This window comes from Eutrigla gurnardus, assembly GCF_963514095.1.
Source record: "Eutrigla gurnardus genome assembly, chromosome: 6".
In the NCBI taxonomy this organism is placed as follows: domain Eukaryota; kingdom Metazoa; phylum Chordata; class Actinopteri; order Perciformes; family Triglidae; genus Eutrigla; species Eutrigla gurnardus.
In genome coordinates, this window is record NC_139920.1 from 16,704,258 (window position 1) to 16,723,768 (window position 19,511).

The 19,511-nt window shown below is 43.7% G+C and overlaps 3 protein-coding genes across 7 annotated transcripts in view; 2 read left to right on the forward strand and 1 right to left on the reverse strand.

Moving 5' to 3' along the window:
• Window positions 1-6,254, forward strand: part of ano8b (anoctamin 8b) — a 34,038-nt gene extending 27,784 nt beyond the window's left edge. For all 3 annotated transcript variants that reach the window (XM_084012102.1, XM_084012103.1, XM_084012104.1), the window contains 5 exons: window positions 17-421; window positions 1,091-1,282; window positions 1,480-1,611; window positions 2,319-2,429; window positions 2,659-6,254. In XM_084012102.1, coding sequence (XP_083868228.1) covers window positions 17-421; window positions 1,091-1,282; window positions 1,480-1,611; window positions 2,319-2,429; window positions 2,659-3,384 — 1,566 coding nt within the window. In that variant the 3' untranslated portion in view covers window positions 3,385-6,254. The remainder of the gene's footprint in view (window positions 1-16; window positions 422-1,090; window positions 1,283-1,479; window positions 1,612-2,318; window positions 2,430-2,658) is intronic.
• A 1,005-nt stretch (window positions 6,255-7,259) lies between these two features.
• Window positions 7,260-9,988, reverse strand: dda1 (DET1 and DDB1 associated 1). The gene is made up of 5 exons (XM_084012114.1): window positions 9,668-9,988; window positions 9,051-9,131; window positions 8,780-8,831; window positions 8,522-8,583; window positions 7,260-8,353 (listed from the first exon to the last, which is right to left on the reverse strand). The coding sequence occupies exons 1-5, from the start codon at window positions 9,674-9,676 to the stop codon at window positions 8,249-8,251; spliced, it is 309 nt and encodes a 102-aa protein (XP_083868240.1). The 5' UTR covers window positions 9,677-9,988; the 3' UTR covers window positions 7,260-8,248.
• Window positions 9,989-11,103: 1,115 nt separating this feature from the next.
• On the forward strand, window positions 11,104-18,560 carry abhd8b (abhydrolase domain containing 8b). 3 transcript variants are annotated; one of them, XM_084010854.1, is made up of 5 exons: window positions 11,104-11,443; window positions 15,115-15,921; window positions 16,648-16,818; window positions 17,207-17,423; window positions 17,749-18,560. In XM_084010854.1, exons 2-5 carry the CDS (start codon window positions 15,125-15,127, stop codon window positions 18,031-18,033), a joined length of 1,470 nt encoding a protein of 489 aa, XP_083866980.1. In that variant the 5' UTR covers window positions 11,104-11,443; window positions 15,115-15,124; the 3' UTR covers window positions 18,034-18,560. The 3 variants fall into 3 exon arrangements, with proteins under 3 accessions (XP_083866980.1, XP_083866981.1, XP_083866979.1); XM_084010855.1 differs by having other exon boundaries at window positions 11,104-11,259; XM_084010853.1 differs by lacking the exon at window positions 11,104-11,443 and having other exon boundaries at window positions 15,076-15,921.
• The last annotated feature ends 951 nt before the right edge of the window (window positions 18,561-19,511 follow it).

Below are 19,511 nucleotides of genomic sequence, written 5' to 3' on the forward strand. Positions count from 1 at the left end.
AGTGGTTGTTGTGAAGGTGGACAGAAGGCCGGTCTGCAGTGGGATCCCCATGGACACCAGCTTCCTGGAGGAGGGGAGCCCCACCATGGTGGAAAAGGGAATGGACCCTGCCTCTGTGTTCGAGATGTGCGACGACGACGAAGACAACGGCATCCATGACGTGAAGGACTCAGGTGGAAGAGTGACAGGTGTGGCCGAGGGAAACAATGCCGCCGCCGCTGCTGCTGCTGCCGCCAGCGCTGCCCCGTTGCCTTCTGGGTGTGAGAGTAGCACGTCACTGCGGCACAGAAGAAGAGGCAGGAGCATAGAGAGACCTGAGCAGACGAAGGCGAAAAGGGAATCGTGGATTGACCCCCCGGAAGAGAGAGAGAGCACCACGCTCACTCAGGCTGAGATGGAGAGCTGCATGCAGACTTATGCCGTAAGAGGGACTTTATACTGAATTTATGGGTTTAAAGGATGGCAATTTGCATCGTTCTACATTTTTTGAAGGCAAATTCGTCACTCTGGGTGTTATTATTTTCATATTATGACCAAAAAACGTTGATAGTTCCACCCAAATCCACACATCTTATTATGAATAGTAGTACTACAGTGTAGGCTAAGAAAACTGCACAACAAAGGTTTTCCACAAAACTAAGAAACTTAGATTTTCCCCATAGAATCGGCCTCATACCATAACCTGTTATAAATCACAGTCACGTCTCAATAAGAATAGATAGAAAATGACTGTAAAATGTTGTAGAATAGTAAGTAAACAACCTGCCCATGTATGAAGCAAGCTGGGTCACATACGTCATTCTCCTCCTACTTGGCTCAGGTGTCAAACATGTTGCAAACAAGCAACATGAATACGACAGAGTGCCTCAGCTTTTACAGTTACATGACCGCCCGGAGTGTGATGGGAATAACTGGGTTATGTTGCAAAAGGTCATAAATCTCTTTATGACAGCGAAACAAAGATAAGGACATGTTTTTTGCTATTTGGTACCTTCTTCATTCATCTAGTTTACAGGAATGCACAAGTGGCTTTCAGACTGTGCTTACTCGGCAGAGCTGTGGTCTAACAGTCCGCCCCCCCCCCTCTCAGGACACCTTCCAGGACTACCAGGAGATGTTCGTCCAGTTTGGCTACGTGGTGCTCTTCTCCTCGGCCTTCCCTCTGGCTGCCATGTGCGCTCTCATCAACAACATCATCGAGATCCGCAGCGATGCCTTTAAGCTCTGCACCGGTCTGCAGAGGCCCTTTGGAATCAGAGTGGAGAGCATCGGACAGTGGCAGGTCAGCAATACACTCTGTGAAAGTTAACACTGTACATTGTGTGAGTTAACTTTCACTCTTTTGAAAGGGGACGACCAAAACATGTAAATGCTCTGTAGCAATCACATTGAATTTATCAATCATGTCGCTGTATAGCACAAAGTCTGTGTTAAGAAACAGCAATGTTAAGTTTTGTTGTTTTTTTTTCACCTTGACAGACTGCGATGGAAGCCATGGGCCTGATCGCCATCATAGTGAATTGTTACCTGATTGGCCAGTGTGGTCAGCTGCAGCGTCTCTTCCCGTGGCTCAGCCCCGAAATGGCCATCATCTCTATCGTCATCCTCGAGGTACCACAGCTGCTTCCTGTCTCGCTTAGAGCTGGGCTTTTTTTTTTCAAACTTTTCTCAGGGCGCCAGCATTTGGTGAGCCAGCTCAAAATGTATGGTAATCATAAACTGTGCCAGGTATTTAGTCCGCAAGCAAGTAAACTGTTTTTGTCTCTGCAGGTTTTTCTACCTGCAGAGACGTTGAAGGCAGAATATAACCAATTGACTTCATACCATAGATGTTAACTTACACAAAAACATGTTTTTACAGAACACATTGAAATCCTCTAGTGACCCAGGAGATGAATAAACGAGTTTAGAGGAGAATAGGAGAGTAGCTTCTTTACTAACAGAACATCAACATGAGTTTCCAACGTGAGAATCTTTATGAAAAGCAAGAGCAGATGAGTTGAATCTCTCTTCATGTTTCTCCTCTCACTTGTAACATATTTAGACACGGCTTCTGTTAGCGCTACACTCTGTTCCTGCCTATATTGGGAAAAAAGGTAAACAGCCTGCAGCTCTGTCTTGGCCTGATAAAGAAGTCGGGCCTCTCAGGAGGGTTTCACGGCCTAAATGCTGTGCAAGAGTTCGTTCGAGTAACATGCCCTGAAAGAGGAATTTGAAGCATTGGACCACGTATCTGATTTGGAGTTGTACTTTCAGGGAATTATTATTTTTTTGTTTCATCCCAAACCTCCTCTTTCTACCTGCCTGTACATCTGCAGCACTTTGCCATCCTCCTGAAGTACGTCATCCACGTGGCCATCCCTGACATTCCTACGTGGGTCCGAGAGGAGATGGCTAAACTGGATTATCAGCGCAGGGAGGCCTTTAAGGTAAATGATGTGACAAGATAGATAGATAGATGGATGAAATTCAATAATAATTCAGGTGGGTTTGATGTCATTATGTGCAGAGCACCGTAATATAATAAAAATCGATAGCAGGAGCCATCAGAGGAGCCTGCTGCAAACAAGCCGTACTGCGACACTGCAGCTTTCTTTTTGGAGCCTAATTGCTTATTCTAGAAAATACATTGTGGGACTATTTCCCCTTCCTCTGCAGAAGCATGAGCGACAGGCGCAGCAGCATTACCAGCAGCTGCAGAGGAGGAAGAGGGAGGAGGAGGAGAGGCAGAGGCAGGCGGAGCATATGGCCCGCAGGGAAAGGGAGCGGGACGACAGCAAGGGCGACTCCTCTGGGGATCACCACCACGACAAAAGCCACAGCAGCAAATCCCGGCCCGGGGGCGGAGGAGGCGGCGGCGGGTCGGACAAACCCAAGAGGCCCAGCTCTCTGTTGGCCAACAACAACGTGATGAAGCTGAAGCAGATCATCCCGCTGCAGAGTAAGTTCTCCTCCAGTGGCGCCCGCTCCCCCCAGTCTCCCACTGGGAACGAGCCCAAGCTGCCCGGGTTTCTGAGCTTCAAATTCCTCAAGTCCCCTGAGAATAAGAAGGAGGTTGCTGCGGCGGCCACCGCGGCCACGAATGCCACGGCTACAGCGTCATCATCCTCATCATCAGGTAGCAGCTCCCAGGAGCGTTCTCAGTCACCCAGCAAAGCCTTCAACCCTGGGAAACTGTTTAACTTTGGGAAATCTGAGGGGGGGACTTGTGTGAACGGGGCCGCGGTGCCCAGACCCGAGGACGGATCATCGTCACAGACGTCGGACAGACAAGCATCCAGGTCGGACTTGAACGGTGTTCCAGACGAGATCCCGTCGCCCGGAGGAGAAGGGTCAGAGAACGGACATGCGACAGACGCGGACCAGGCCAGCTCGAAAGTCTAGTAGCTCCGTAGAGGTCAAACCCGTCATTGGTTACATCTCAACCGAAGAAGCGGTGTGTTTATGGTGGGGAGAGGCCTGGCCGACCTCCTGTGCTATCACAGGCTATGTGTAGTAGCAGAGAGAGGAGAAGAAGAAACAGATGAGAGGTGACTGCTGTTTTGGTTTTGGGACAAAAAAAAAAAACAGGCTTTATAAGGAAGACGTAAGCCCCTCTTATCATTACTGCATAAACACACACACACACACAAATCCTTCCTTGTCTGCAATACATAAAGAAATGCATGAGCTGCGTTTCTAATATTTTGAAGCCTTGAAAGCAGAGAGCTGCATTTCTTGATTTCTTCTAGTCATAAATTGTAAGCATCTCGTTGACCTACCACTCAGACTAAACAGCCTGTTGTTGAGGAAAAAAAAATATTAAAATGCGTATACAGTGGTATGAAAGGATCACAAATTGTACAGGAACTAACTTCTGAGGGTGTTTTTAGCCGTCACAACACATGTGGTCATTAGATACCGTCTCATTAATAACTGTGAGGAAGTCTTTGGCCCTGCACTTTTATATTGAAGTGGTAAAAAAAAAAATGGAAAAGCAATATCATCCGTTTAAATGATTCTTATCAGTCATCACACAAACCCTTCCTTAATAAGCCTCCCTGATGAATCACCAGCTTTATTTTCAAAGCAGAGGTGATGACTGAGCTTTGAACACTTCCTCCCATCCTGTGAAAGTAGCAGATTTGTTTGAAAAGGAGGGAAAGAGCTTAGTAAGTGGAGCTGTCACATGCCAGTATTTTCCCCAGGAGAGTAAGTGGAAGAGAGACGAGAAAAAGCAAAAAAAAAAAAAAAAAAAAAAGCAGAAATAGACGAAGGTGATGAAGGTGAAGGCTCTTCTCCAGGCCCGTAGAGCACCTTTCAACCACAGGTGGCGCTCCATTCCACACGCTCGAACCAAGCTTGGCAAATGAGTGTAGAGTTAAAGAAGTAACATTTGCACTAAAGCCTACCACCCTGCATGGAAACCAGTCTCGCTCTGCAGGAGAGGACCGACACCAGCCTGCCTCATAACATTATGCAAAAGCTGGGTTGTTTTCATTTCCTCCTTTCACACGGAACATGTCATCTCATCACCTGCCCCTGCTCTCAGCAACTAGTTCATAAATATTCACATTCATCTCCCCCCCTTTTTTTAAACAAGAGTTGCTCTTATTAAGTTGAGCTCCGTATCTTTTTTTATGTGCACCATTTGATGCATTGCGTTATTGCAGTGCAGAGATTTTTTTTAACCAAAGCGGTATTTTTCCAATTATACTGTTAACCCCAAAATGTTTGCGTGCTGATTGTCTAGTAAGCACGCCCACCATCTACCATAAACAGGTATTATGTTTCTGTGGGGTCTCCAGAAGGTGGCGCCAGAGTACATTTGCATAGCAAAACGTGTTGTTGTGATTCACCACAGTTGTTCCATACCGCTACTCTCTTGTCATCAGAATACAGCGGGGACAGCGGCGTAACAAGGCGTATCGTGATATCATGAAGAGGTCTTCACACTGTAGGTTGAGAGACGGAAACATTAACTATGCATTTCCACACCAACATCTCTGGCAAGGATTTTGGCAATAACATATTTATGTTATATGTATGACCATCTAGACTAACTCCCACATCTGCAGCATACATCCTCCTGCGTTATCCCCCCGCCAGACTCTATGCATCCTTTCTGTGTGTCCCCTCTATATCCTGTCAGCTCTCTCAGCTGCCTCCTGTCTCATTACCGATGTGAGGAATCTCCCCGGCTCACAATTAGAATAATAAGCTCATCCATCCACTGATTTATGTTTACACATGTGTAGTCTAGGAGTGATGAAGACATTGAGCTCCAAACAGCTTTTTACATTTCATGTGTCTGTAACGACGTCACGATAAATAAAAGTCCACATTTCAGTCACACGCCTGAAGAGAACAACAACAAAAAAAATGTACTTCCGCAGAAAAGCAAAAAGATTTTAGCGACATTAAATGCAATAAGGGAATAGGACATCAATTTGTATGGTCACAGTATTATTGGTGTCAATCTACGGTGTGTTCTTTTTATATGCGGAAAACGTGCATCAAAACCACAGCATTTGGATTTCAGGGATGAAGAGTCCAGATAATGATGTGAGAGAAGATCAGGGGCGAGCTTCAAAGCAAGGTGACTAACAGTTAAGGCCATGCCTCCATGTTTGTAGTTCCTCCTTATTCAAGGAAAACTTACACGTCGACTTCTTATGGTAGAAACGGACATTAACCAACTTATCACTTCTTTCATCCGTGCACTTCTAGCAGCAACAGCAGCTTCTGCGTATTGTTAATATGGTGGTATTTAAATAGGCATTGGTGGGAGAAAAGTAAGACATTTTTGGGCATCATTGAAAGCTTCATTAAGGGATGAGATCTGGCACCAAGCCCAGCGTCCCTCCTGTAAGGACAGCAGCTCAGACTCATCAGCCATCTGTAATTCACTGTCAAAGCAACAGCGGTTCTCTACAAGGATTTGAGCTGATCAAGGCGGTCTAATGCAAAGGGAAGGGAAAGGACTGAATTCGGTAAACGTTGTGTGTTCTTATGGATTTTAAGAGTGTATGTGAACAGGTGAGGTTCTCACCACAGCTACATTAAAACCTGACCCGAACCTCAAGATAAGACAACTTCATGGAAGCCTCACTCACTGAACATCATATGCTCTTCCAATGTACCGCTGTACAAAAAAAAAAAAAAAGATCTTTTAAAGAGAAATACTGGGAAATGGGATTATTTATTTCTTTTAATTTATTTTGTCATATTTTTGTAAGATCTGAAAAATAGTTAATAAAACTATTTCAAATGCATTCCATGTGTTGTCATCAACTTGTTCCCCCACAAAAAAAGCTGTTGACTACTGTTTTCTTCACTCTCAAAGCAATACTGGGAATCTGAATCTCCTAAAAACAAGAATACCACATGACAAAAAAACCCAGTTTCAATCCAGCTTTATTTCAGCAAAGCTAAAAAGAAGATATCTGATCTAACACATGAGATGGGGCAAGGCTTGGGGTGTCGTAGAACGATCCGAGTAGAAGCATAATGTGGCTTTAGGCTTCACAAACAGATTTACAATGTAGGTAGGAAGACGACCGACAACACTGTCAGTCCACATTTTAAACTGAAAAAAAGAATAGGAAGGACAGGAGGCTTCGATGGAACTGCTGGGCAGTGATTATATATATATATAAAAAAGAAGCTTTATTCAGTGTTGTACAGAATATGACACCAATACAAACTGAAGCTCGGGAACAAGGCAGGATGGCGACTGCACTTTGCTGTGCATGCTTGCTGTGCATTCTATGGCTGAAAACATAACCTCCCTTTAAACCCCCTCTCTGTCCATCTAAGCCAGCTCTCAGACAAAAACCAGCCCTGAGCTGGGGGAGCTAAAGGGTCCGAACCATGATGACAAGTTGTAGGGCCTCTAGGCTAATACCTCCGACAGTCACGCAAGGTAACACCACAACCCCAACACCACTTATGTCTTTTTTTTTTTTTACTGGTCCAGAAGTTTAATACCCAGCCGTGAAAACATCAACATGCAAGGCAAAGTAACATCCACTGGGCACCGCGCTCTTTTCTTTACTTTTCTATTGTATCCATGGGCATGTATTATTTTACAAAAAAAGGCAAGACACGAAGAGACTCCATTAGATAAACTAATTCTGGTACTGGCAATTATTTACAATCACAGCATCGTCTTTCCCCCCCCCTTTTCCAGATGTCACTTCATATTTTTCTTCACTATGCTGTTACCTTGTGCAACTGAAGATCCAATGTCACAATTTACACTTCCATACTTGAGCTCAATGTTTTTCCTTTTACATCCTTTGATGAAAGTGCAGCTAAAACTCACTGACTCATTCTCACTAGCCGAGATGAGCCAGAAGGTGGTGCCAGATGTCAAAACTATTTCTCAAAAAAACACCAACACGACATTTATCCTACAGCACAAGTCCCAGATTAGAATGAAGATATGCATATTCACCATAAGCACACATCTAGGGGGGGTGTGGGGGATTCTGGAAGAGTTGCTTCTACTTTGTGCTGTTCTGTTCACAGTGCAGTCTTGGTTCTGTTGATTCAAAAACAGTGTGGAGAAACGTCGCAATGCCCCCATGTGGCAGCAGAGTGGGCAGTGAACCGAGAGGGTGGGCACTGTGGCTGGCAGGAAGCTCATAGCCATACATAAACAATAATATTAGAATAAAATTAAAACAGTAACAAAAACTTATCTTTGCACAAATCAGGACCGACTCTCCAGGTGGCAGATGGCTACACAAGTCAAGTTATAGTCATGTACCAGTTATGAGACCGTCTATAAGGGTAGTGTCTGACTTCATCTGTCAAGTCCTTCTGATCTTAAAATGTACTCTTTTTGACATTTCTTACCAACCACTCATTCACATCACACACGCAGCACGACACGCACTCACAGCTCAGTATGCATAAAAACATATACACATTTACTGCTACACAGGGAATAGCCAGCATAAATAAATACAACATCAGTATATAGCTCCCTCCCTAACAGCGGCGCTGTCGAGGCGACGACCAACAGTGATTTTCAGACCTTTTCTGGTTACGGGATTTCCACGCACACAAGCTTTACATCATGAATGGCTGCTTTGTTGACGGGAATGTCCCTAATTCTCTATGGGTGACTTTTAATTTAATGCCAAGATAGTGCAGAATGGCCAGAAGTATTTATTCAGGTGGGATTATCCTGTTTTTGTTAGTTTATACTGGCTATACTCCATATACACAAACACACAGACACACACAGACACACACACACTTATGAGTCCTCGTTCATCTCTTGGCTATCTGTCCTGGCAATCTTCCTGGGGGGTGCCGGACTGTCACCCTCACCTTGTTCCTGTTCCCTTTTCTTTGCTGCATTCTGTGTGACACAAAAGGATTACACATCAGTCGGAAAAAAGCAGCTACAAAAGACCATCGTTGTTTTAAGGAGCTCATGATAAGCTGAGACCTAACAAAGACAGAAGCTAGCTATCAATAAGCGAAGCCAGACTAATACAATTATCTCCAAAGAAAGGCACACGCTCACCTTTTTGTCCCACTGCTGATGGAGGTAACGCAGGAGGATGTTGGTTTTCTCCGTTACAATAACTGTAGAGCACAGAAAAGTCATCATATTACTGAGAAAAAAACTTAAGAGCTGGTCATTTTAAAAACACAAGTCACCATAAAAGGAAGCATTTAGCGAAAACACATCAGTGATCAACTACTGTACAATACCAGCTGCTGTTAATAAGCCTTAACGGTCATTTCTGGTTTTAAGTGAGTTGTGAGTTTTGTCACCTACTCTGTTCAGAGGGGTATTCTCGTGTTGGAAGGTACACAGAGGGCCTCCGACTCTGGAAAACAGGACAAAAAGAGGTTACAAGTTACTCTTATGCATGTTTTGTGTATAATTGGGTTGAGGGACAATCACAGCATTAGGGATAGTTTTAGTTATTTGTCTTTTGTGTGATCAAATATTTTAAGACAACCATTAAGCATTCCTTATAATAATAATAATAATAATAATAATAATAAACAGTCTGAGGATATATAAAATATCATGGGCTACTTACAGATGCTTTACAAACAGAGTCTGCATGAAACCTGCTGAAGTTGCTCTTATTGTAGACAGGAAGTCCTTTCAAGAATTCAGCCTGTGGGAAGAGGTGGAGGTGATGGTTACACCCCGCAGCTCTGGCTTAATGTCCTTTCTTTCGCTAAAGACTGCAAACCCAGAGACGTCTGTCCATTTGGTCCCCCGGGTCACAATTATCGGTTGGTATTAGTATCGAGAGTTTCTCCCCCATTACACATGCGGGATTAAAGAAACCGCACATGCACAAGACTGTAGATCCAGTTTAACCGTCACAGTCAGTGCGGGGCGTTCCCTCATAGCAACCCACGCTGAAGGGCCCGCTGCTCTCCCAGTTACCTCCCACCTGGAGCTGATAGTATTAGATACAGTAGGCAGCGAGTGGTTTCAAACTAGAAAGTCGGAGCAGAGCAGCTCAGAGCATGAAAAGATGCCGGCTCGGCCTCGGTGAATGAACGGCAACAGGAGAAGCAGGTGTGGCTAGCAGCTACCCGCTACCCACCAGCTATCTGTCAGCTAGCTCGGCGTTACCGCATGCCCTCTGACAACAGTAGGTTTAATATGGCGTCACAAGACTGCCGTGTGTGGAATTAATACCTTCTCCATGATGATGGTGGAGATTTCCAACGTCGAAACGCCGACTTGAAGACTTAGCTCGGCGTCTGTTGCCCGGGTCGTGATGGCTGGCGGTGTGAGTATGGTTACGGTTAGCCGCGCTAGCTCACAGGCTAGTTAACCGAAACAGGTGTCCTGTCGGGACCTCTTGGCAAAGAAAACAACGGTCCTCACACGCAAGTTGGTGTTTCCATTCTAGACATCAGGATCGATGGGTAAAGAACGACACTACACGCAGAGGTGGAGTAGAGTGTGTCATTGCACGAGCTCGCAAAGCCAGTTGCACAGGACTTCTTCGGCTAGCATGATGGTAGCGATGCTATGTTGGCCACGCCCCGAACGCGCCTGTTGGTCTAGCCTCGCTCCCACGTGGTAGGAGCTTGACCTGACAGCCAATCATTAAACACAACACGTCATGGCGTCATCATAAACATTGGCTGGGGAATCTTGCTTGCACATGATGAACGTCAACATTCTCATAACTACTCATGACCATTACATCCATGATATTTCCTTCTGATCTTTATCTGTGCACAGTGAAGAAAGTTAACACCTGGATTATATATGTCATCGTTTAAATACACACGTTTGACATGCAAATATCACTGCCAATGTAAATCTAAGCATGCTGTATATTCTGTATATATGGCATTTCCACATACACACACATTATGTTTACTCCAGCACCCTTTGTTGTCTTACAGAGAAAAACAACAAACAAAACAAAAACAAAACACATGCTTGATCAATAAAGCTGATTGTCATTCATCTATTTTATTCTCAAGTTTACTTGCTATTCCAACTACATACAGTTGAATTTAACATAATTTCTCCCAGAACCAGGACTTAAAACCAAATGTATAAAAGCATTATTCTTATACTCTCTTCTGTCGTAACTATACAATATGGGGTATATTTATCACAAACAACCAGTGACATTTTAGCCGGTAGGTCATCTGGTGAGTTGACCCCATCAACTATTTGATTTGATTTGTGAATGGGTGTGGGACAACCTGTGAGGGAGTTACTAAGTGTCAAGATGAATCAAAAAGCTTGATATTTCCAAGAGGTCCAATGATATTTAAAACTTTATTAGTAAAGTCAGTTCAAGACAAAAAAACAAAAAACATTTAAGCATTGTTGCAGCTTTACGCTTGGTTCTACTCTAACATGGTTTTAAAGCTATACAACAATGCTCCTGACCTTTTAATAAATACTCACCCAGGTAGGGTGGTCTTTTCTGAATGTGCTTTTACACAAGGTTTGGTGTTACTTTTTTATTATTATTATTATTATTTAAATAAAATAATATATTATTTGAAATGGAATGTTATTCACTGGTTGCCTCGCGCCACATAGCAGCAGGAGGGAGCTCTTCAGATCCTAAAAGTGAACCAAGAGGTCTCTCTCTAGTGGTTCAGTCGCAGCGACAGTCGCTGGATTAACACCCTGCCATCCGGCCGGCGCTGCTCCGGCGCATCGTCTCCTACTATCCCGGCGTGGAAGCGAAGTGCCAGTACATGCAGATGAAACAGGACTGGATCCACCTCTGAACCACACACAGACACAGACAGGTACGCTGTCAGTAGTCTAGTGCTGGCCGCCATGTGGAGGCTACACCTGCAGGACAACAGCATCCAGATAAATTAGATTATTGGATTGGCTGAACAGATTATAGCTCTCCTACTCCCTCGATGCTTCATAAGAAAACTACATCAATTTGATCATATTTCACGCAGTGTTGTTGGACATAGAAAGGTAAGCGTTTTTTCTTTCCTGTCACCTATTTTCCCCTTTATTTGTCTGTTTTTGTGTTTGTCAAACTATATTTATAGATTAGAAAGAAAGAAGCACATCAAGTTGCGTTGCAGTGAGCCTAGACAGACGGGTTACTGAGTGTAGTAAATGTGACATTCAATTTAAGTGATCAACACCGTATGTTGTTGATCACTCATATTGGGATCACGTTTTCACCTGTAATGGGAAGCTGTGAGCTTGACGTTTTTCTGCAGATACACTGAGATACAAGCAATCGCAAATAAAGAAGTATAGATCAATAGTAATCATATTCAAATCAATAATTTCCCCCAATAACACGAGCAACACCATAGAAAATAATTAAATACATATAAATTATAAAAATAAACGGGCATTTAAAAATAAATAAATAAAACACATAGGAGAAATAAATAAATATAATAAAGAGAGGAGGGGGGGGGGGGCGTTATTCAGTCAGACTGATACAAGTTTGTTGTTGTTGTCAAGGCTGCCATGCCTTGTGGGATTTAATAATAGTGTCTTGACTATGGTACCTCAGCTCCTCCACTTACGCCGGTCTCCTTCCACTTCAAAGATTTGATGGTCCAGCAGGGACTCACAATTTGATTGGCAATTTGAAAACAACATCCCTTCCTGGCTATTCTAAACAGAAGTTTCCAAATTAGAGCAAAATGGGGCCAACAACTGACAGGGAAAAAACGTATGATATATGCAAGACAACTCTGGCAGCTGGAGTCCACCTCCGGCCGGATGCAGATGCAATGAAACCCTTCAAATATGAGTTCTCCACGTCTTACATATTAGGATTCTCTCAGCTTCAAGTCTCATCAGTTAATTCCATCCCCAGTTCCTCTTTTCAGGCACACTTCAGATTTTTAAAAGAGTGGCTACAGATGTTTTAATGTATATATCCTTGAGACATAACCCTTCTGTTAATGATTAAAGCTAAAACAGTCTTCCATCCAGGCCCCTGGTGGTGCAGCTGGGAAGGACGGAAAGTGTTGTTGTTTTTTTGTTACTATCTAAAATAATACTTTCTTGAGATCATTCTCTGGAGCCAGCTGTCGAAAGGATGCAAACACACCTTTGTGGGAAAGGTCGGCAATACATTCCAGTTCCTTCTGAGACTGCAGGTGGAGTGTTGAGTCTAACAGGGCGGGCATGAAGGCCGGATGGCCAATGATGAGGATGGACAGGATCATTTGTTTTGAACTAAAATGCATCCTGAACTGTGAGCTACTGACCACCTGGTTATTTGAGTGGCAGAAGAGCACATAAAAGGGAAGCACACTGTTGTTCCATACTGGTCCCTCCCCATCCAAACAAAAGAGATATACAGAATACCATATTATGGCTATTAACAGGCCAGTAGTATTCTCTTGTCCCAGATTAATTTGACATTTTTGTTGAATGGCTACAGTAGCTGTCCATAATAAACAACAGCATTTAGCACAAAATGCACAAATGACTCAAAATAGGTTTGTTTTTGAATAAATCTACTTTGCTTTGCTGTTCCTCAACAGCATTTGTTTTCATATGAAGCAACATGCAGGTATCTTAAGGGAAATACCCAATGCTATGATGCAGTTCTTCATGCTGAATCTTGCAGTCCATACCAAAGATATATTTCAAAGATAAACAAAGCTATTTATTCATTAAATTGCGGCAGACACCAGCAAGCAAGTGCAACACTTCAGGATCAGGATTCAATGTCTGGCGACACGTCATTTACAACGGTGGACCTACACTAGTTGTTTTTAAATCCCCTTGGCAGTCTCGGCTCTTTTCTGGGCATCGGGCCCGGCTGTGTGATTGTGTTTGACCTGAGGGAACCGTTATATAACAGCCTCTTGCAGCCGCTGTCAAGGTAAGCCAGACGCTTGTAACCACAAGAGGACTCCGACTTACTGCAGGGCTTCATCTCACAGTACGCTGATGTCCAAACAGAAAACATCAAGCACAGGGAGGCAAACCCACGCAGTAATGAGACACAGATATCATTCAAGGGGGTTTGCTCGACATAACATAACATTTCAATCAGTTAGGGGAGCAGCACTGTGACTGTGAGGAGGTCAGTTCAACAGCTTGGTAAATGGGGTGTGAAAGGGAAATTACCCTCAGCCATGATTTGCCCTTTAATAAGGCTCTTAATGAAGCAGTACTGGGCAGGTACTCCCAGCTGTGATTTTGTCTAACTTTGCATAAACAGAGCACAGCCCTCCTGTCTGGCTTGGTGGCCTAATCTCTGTCATCACAGATATGTTTAAGGATGCGTATTCCAATCTTAATAAATGCATTATGATATCCAATGCAAGTGAGAGTTGAGTAATGCACAATGCAGGCTATGGTAACACCATAACACCACCTCTGTATTCAGTTTACAGTCAATGGACACTTAGAAACACAACAGAGGTTGCAGAACAGAAGGAAACACTCAAGGCCACCTTGTGTTTGGATAACGGGTGCCTTTAATAATATTAGATTTTAATATTGGAATGTGTCACCCTCAGAGATATTAGAAAGGTCTGTAGTCAGTTTACAAATTGCGCCGTACAACACTGCTGTTTGGATGAACCCTGCCACTGTAAGCAGAAAGGGCACAGGAACAGCCAGCGAAGCAGGGAGGCTGCATTACATTGTGTCCATAATCCCCAGATGAAAGCAGCAGACGAGTCGCAAGTGCAGAGAAAGATGCGACAAATCACACAGAAGCGTTGTCGTGTTTTCACCGAGAGAGGAGCTAGACAGATTGTGTTGTGTGGATTTAGACGGGGAGTATAATCCCCTCTAGCAGGGAGGGGAGCAACAGGAAGGTAGGATAAAGGCACCAGCAGAGAGACCTGCAGACCCTGCTCCGCTGCCCCCCTGTTGCCATGGCTGGTAATCAACCCACAACCTAAACAATAACTGTATAATGTACCTGCATTACACAGAGTCTCGTCCATTATTTGGAGATTTACTTCTCTGGTGGTTCCCACTTTTTCAAAGTGAGAAGTTTGGAGTTCACCAAGAAGACAAGCGTTAAAACCCCCATTAATGAGGTTGTTTTGTGGTTTTCACAGACATGGCAGTGTGTGCCTCTGCAGAGTGATCACATGGTGGACAGCTTTAACTCAGCGAGCTATTACTGGTGCAGTCTATTAATATCCCCAAAGTCTGCGCCGAAGGAAGACGCTGCTCAGTTACGTCCGACAGAAAGTCTCAAGGGTGTGAGTGGAAATTACTCTCAGATTGTAAAAGGCATCCAAACTTGTTTACCTCGATGAAAAGGACATCTGATGTTCCTAGATGCACATTTAAAGATTTATGAGGATAAATAAGAAAACGTTTCTTTAAAATGGCATACTTAACATCACAACAGAGTGATAATAGAGCAATTTTGGCAGATGCTGATACTGATATCCGGGGTTAAGTGTATATAGGAACGATATACTGAGTGATTATTTTTAAAATAGGTGTATGTAGAAAACATAAATGTGCAACTTTCAGAACTGATGTAGAGATCCGGGTTAAAAATCTCATCTGATGTGTGACCAAATAATTATAACAAATATATGTATATTTATTATATATTTTTACAGTCCATGTGCCTTGGTTTTCACTGACCTTGTTTCATTTATGTGTGTTTTATATGAATGTGTTCCCTACAGACTGGCAGCCATGCTGACCAGCGTTATGGAGAATCTTCTCTGCTGCCTGACCTCCAAGTCGGCCAACGTTGTGGTTCCTGTAGAAACCTCCGAATCCGTGGATGGCTATGAGTTTGTGGAGGTGAAACCAGGCCGTGTCCTGCGGGTTCGACACATCATCCCGGACCGGCTGACGGTGGAGGAACCCGCCGGGCCGGGTGGGACTGTCAGCTGCAAACGAAAGATCACAGTGTATCGCAATGGACAGCTATTCATTGAGAACTTGGGTGACAGGGCGAGTGCGGAGCTGAAAAACTGCCAGAATGGAGAAGCAGAACCAAACAACACTGTAGAGGTTGAACTGACAGACAGTGGTAACACCTCGGCGCCCGTCAGCATCCCTGAGGTGGGGTCCGAGTCCGTCACAGCTGGAAAAGATGGGACGGCTGAAACAGAAGCAGGACGAGGGACGCCTGCTGCTGGACAGACCGACCAGTCGCAGCAGCTCAGGAAGTACAGGAGGAAGCCCAAACGTACGGTGGTGATCGACTCGGAGAGGAAGATATCAGCCTGTAAAGGGACGCATGCAGACGTGGCTCTGTTCTTCATCCATGGAGTGGGAGGCTCACTGGACATCTGGAGAAGCCAGTTGGACTTCTTCTCCAGGCTGGGCTACGAGGTGATCTGCCCAGACCTGGCAGGCCACGGAGCCAGCTCAGCACCACAGATAGCTGCTGCGTACACTTTCTACGCCCTGGCCGAGGACATGAGACTCATCTTCAAGAGATACGCACGCAAGAGGAATATTCTCATAGGACACTCTTATGGGTAAATTTGAGCTCACAATATATTCATGGAACTTGATTTGTGAAGACTTCCAGTTATGAAAAATATTTAAACATCAGTATTAAAGTGAGAACCGCATCTATATCTGTTTTGTTGCCCATAATATTAAGAGCTCCGACATGTGAGTCAAGTACAATATCAGCAAACTCAACGTGGACATAATTTGAGTTTATGGTTGAATAATTGCTTAATCTTTACATTCATTTAATGGAAAATAATGCAGCGATTTCAGTTTTATATGATTGTATATATACTGTATGTACACTGTATGGTGAGTCTATGTTAGGTTTAAAAAAGAGAAATAACACAATCTTTCTCCTGAAACTGAACATTTTAATTCAGTGCACCGTCGATCAGTTCAATACATTCGTCTGTACTTGTTACCTTGTGGAGCCGAATGTTAGCAAACTTTAGATAGACAATGCTGTGAAACTGTTACACTATTTACTTTATTAGTTATTTATCATTCAGCATTTGCAGGGATTATAATTTAGCAAAAGTTACAGTCAAGGTCAGGTTTTTGACAGTTGGTCACATAAAACTAGGGATTTGGAGAAGTTGCCTTGCCTTCATATTCTCCACATACTTACATGCTTAATTGCCACAATAATCGTATATAACCCCAAACACTTCCCAGATATGTGCAATTCTAACTAAAAAAGACTAACTCTTCCAGCCTGTGACCAGCTTTCCGTTCTGCTCTCCTAGTGTGTCGTTCTGTACCTTCCTGGCCCACGAGTATCCAGAACAGATCCACAAGATGGTGATGATCAATGGAGGTGGTCCCACAGCCCTGGAGCCCAGCCTCTGCTCCATCTTCAACCTGCCCACCTGTGTGCTTCACTGCCTCTCGCCACTGCTAGCCTGGAGCTTTCTCAAGTAAGACAGACAGCAACACAACATTACAGTAACAGTTGTACCTGCTTAGATCATTACCATGCATGGACGTATCATCGGTCTCCTATGCTACTTTGTGTGCAGAATTTGGAGCAGAATCTTGTATAATTGGTTGTTACTCTATAGGGAGCTTTGAAATACAATAGAATGTAACTTAACGTTGCAGCAGGTAGCTCTCATTGATTGTTATATATTTAGAAATAATCGCATTTGGAGGACAAATATGAATATCTCAAGTCAGGTAAAATATGTGAAAGCTCTTCTAATGAGCAGAGGTCTGAGGTTGACCGTGTGGCTGTGTCTCATCAGAATGGTGTTTTTACTTTTCATTTGTAGTCCAGGTAAATCTCCTCCGCTCTGCCCCCTACAGGGCCGGCTTTGCTCGGCAGGGTGCCAAGGAGAAGCAGCTGCTGAAAGACAACAACGCCTTCAACGTGTCGTCCTTTGTGCTGCGCGCCATGATGAGTGGGCAATACTGGCCTGAGGGGGATGAGGTCTACCACGCTGAACTCACGGTGCCCATCCTGCTGGTCCACGGCATGCACGACAAGTTCGTCCCCATTGAAGAAGACCAACGCATGGCAGAGGTGAGTGCACCTCTTCAGTCTCAAAGAATCAAACTGCAGGGAAGATTACCCTCCTAAGTCATAGTGGGAGTCAAGGAGAGGGAACTAGATGGTCAAAGAGCTTGGTTTGTATTGAGATCATAAGAATTAACATCGAGGACATCATGGACCTAAGATACTCATGGTAATTAGGGTAAGGTATTTTATAGTTTAGGCCCTAAAGCACCATATCATTAACATTGTATCTGTTGTATTTGAAGAATCCCCATTTCATGTCCAACCAAAACGTTTGAAGATTTTCTAAAACTATACCATGACTTCTTTTGTTTTTTTAACCGTCTGTCAGATCCTCCTAATGGCCTTCCTCAAGGTCCTCGAGGACGGCAGTCACATGGTCATGATGGAGTGTCCTGAGGCTGTCAACACACTGCTGCATGAGTTCATCCTGTGGGAGCCGGCCACTCCTCCACCGCCGAAGAAAGAGTCCAAAGCACGGCCAGAAACTGCCAAAGTCCAGTCTGACACCGCCAAGGTGACATCTGACCCGTCTAAGATCCGACCTGCAAGTGCAAGGCAGACCTCATCAAACGGCCGCCCAGACGGGGAGCCAGACAGCATGGCCAAGAAATGACTGAAGGGTAAACCTGAAGACCCAGTGGTTGTTACACGATATCATGGGACTTTGTGGGTCCCAATGAAGCTGGTTTTAGCTGGCTAGCTAGGTTATCTGGAAGGCCTAGCTGAAGGAAGATGTGACACAAACTGGTGACAACCTTCGGGTCTGAAAAGTGGAGCCAACACGGAAGTGCCTTAAACTTGGATTCTTTCTAATGGCCAGCAGGTGGTGACTGTAGGCTATGGGTTGTAAAAAAAAAAAAAAAAAAAAAAAAAAACCCTGATCTCAATCGTTTCAGGTTCTAAGTCTTCTTCAATACAGCATGATGTTCAGAATCTGGTTCCATTTAGACTGAAGCAGACGATAAAGCGGGGTATGCTCGAGGGTGTCGCTACCTTGTGATTGACCGGTCTCTACCATGAGCCTGAGCTAGCTGTGAATTCTCTGTGTATGTGCGTAGCTCAACTTTTCCATGATAGACTTCAAACCTCACTTCTTACAGAGGTGAGAGCTTGAAATTGGCACACCGCGTTCAATACTACACACAAAATGGCACGGAAAACTTTAGTATTTAGCTATTGTTTTTGTTCTTGGGCACCTGTGTACGAGGTGAACCACAATGTCATGTTTGCACAAAGCATTAGAAGTACTACTCCGCCTGGTTATGAGATCTGTTTTGTTAGTGACTGAGTTGTGACTTGTGAAGCGTAACAGAACAGAATTATGAAGAATGATAAAGGCAGAAGTGAAAGTTAAGTTGCTGCTGCTCAGCATTCAGGGAAATATGTGTTCAGTGAATGAGCTCTGCTCAATGTATCCATAGCTGAGGCTCATGAACCTGTCTATGGACAGAATGTGTTTTTGCACAAATCACTTGTACACAATAAGTCGTATGTTTGTATTGAGATCCATCAGGGAAGTGCAACAGCAGGGTTTACAACACTACAGTGGGTTTGATTTCAAAATATTCAACTATGTCCGGCATGTCGCTGACATACTGTATTATCAACTTCCATGTGATATGAGAAAGCACTTTTTTTTTCCTGCAAAAAAAAGATTGTGTATGCAGCTTTTTAATGTATTATACTTATTTCAAAAGCCCGTCTCAGCATCAGCCTTTGCAAGAAGATAAAATATATAGTTATAGATACATTTTAGGTATTTATTTTTCTCCAAAACTATGCTATTCTGTGATGATTGTTTTTTTACTTGGATAATAAGTACAGCCAGGTTATAATATATTAGCATTATATTAGTGCAAAAACTGTATTTGAACATGTTTCTATGTACGAGTATGATGTATGCACAGTACATTGGCTGCATCAATGTATTATAACACTACATCTATTTAACATCCAAGCTGTAACTCCACAGGACAGACGGAATGAGGAACAATTAAATTCTCTGTGTGCATGTCTCAACATGAGCCGACATGTTCTCAGTGCTTAGTTGAGTTATTTATAAAGTTCTAACACAGACTCAGAAGTCATATT

Bases quoted from the DNA above. Each gene is read 5' to 3' on its own strand.
- dda1 (XM_084012114.1), bottom strand. The intron at 8,832-9,050 runs GTAAGTAGCCCA...CCTGTTTTCCAG, and splicing joins ACTCTGTTTGTAAAGCATCT to AGTCGGAGGCCCTCTGTGTA. The intron at 8,354-8,521 runs GTGAGCGTGTGC...TGTGTCACACAG, and splicing joins ATCAGCAGTGGGACAAAAAG to AATGCAGCAAAGAAAAGGGA.
- abhd8b (XM_084010853.1), top strand. From the start codon at position 15,083: ATGTGTGTTTTATATGAATGTGTTCCCTACAGACTGGCAGCCATGCTG. The intron at 16,819-17,206 runs GTAAGACAGACA...TGCCCCCTACAG, and splicing joins CTAGCCTGGAGCTTTCTCAA to GGCCGGCTTTGCTCGGCAGG. The intron at 17,424-17,748 runs GTGAGTGCACCT...ACCGTCTGTCAG, and splicing joins AAGACCAACGCATGGCAGAG to ATCCTCCTAATGGCCTTCCT.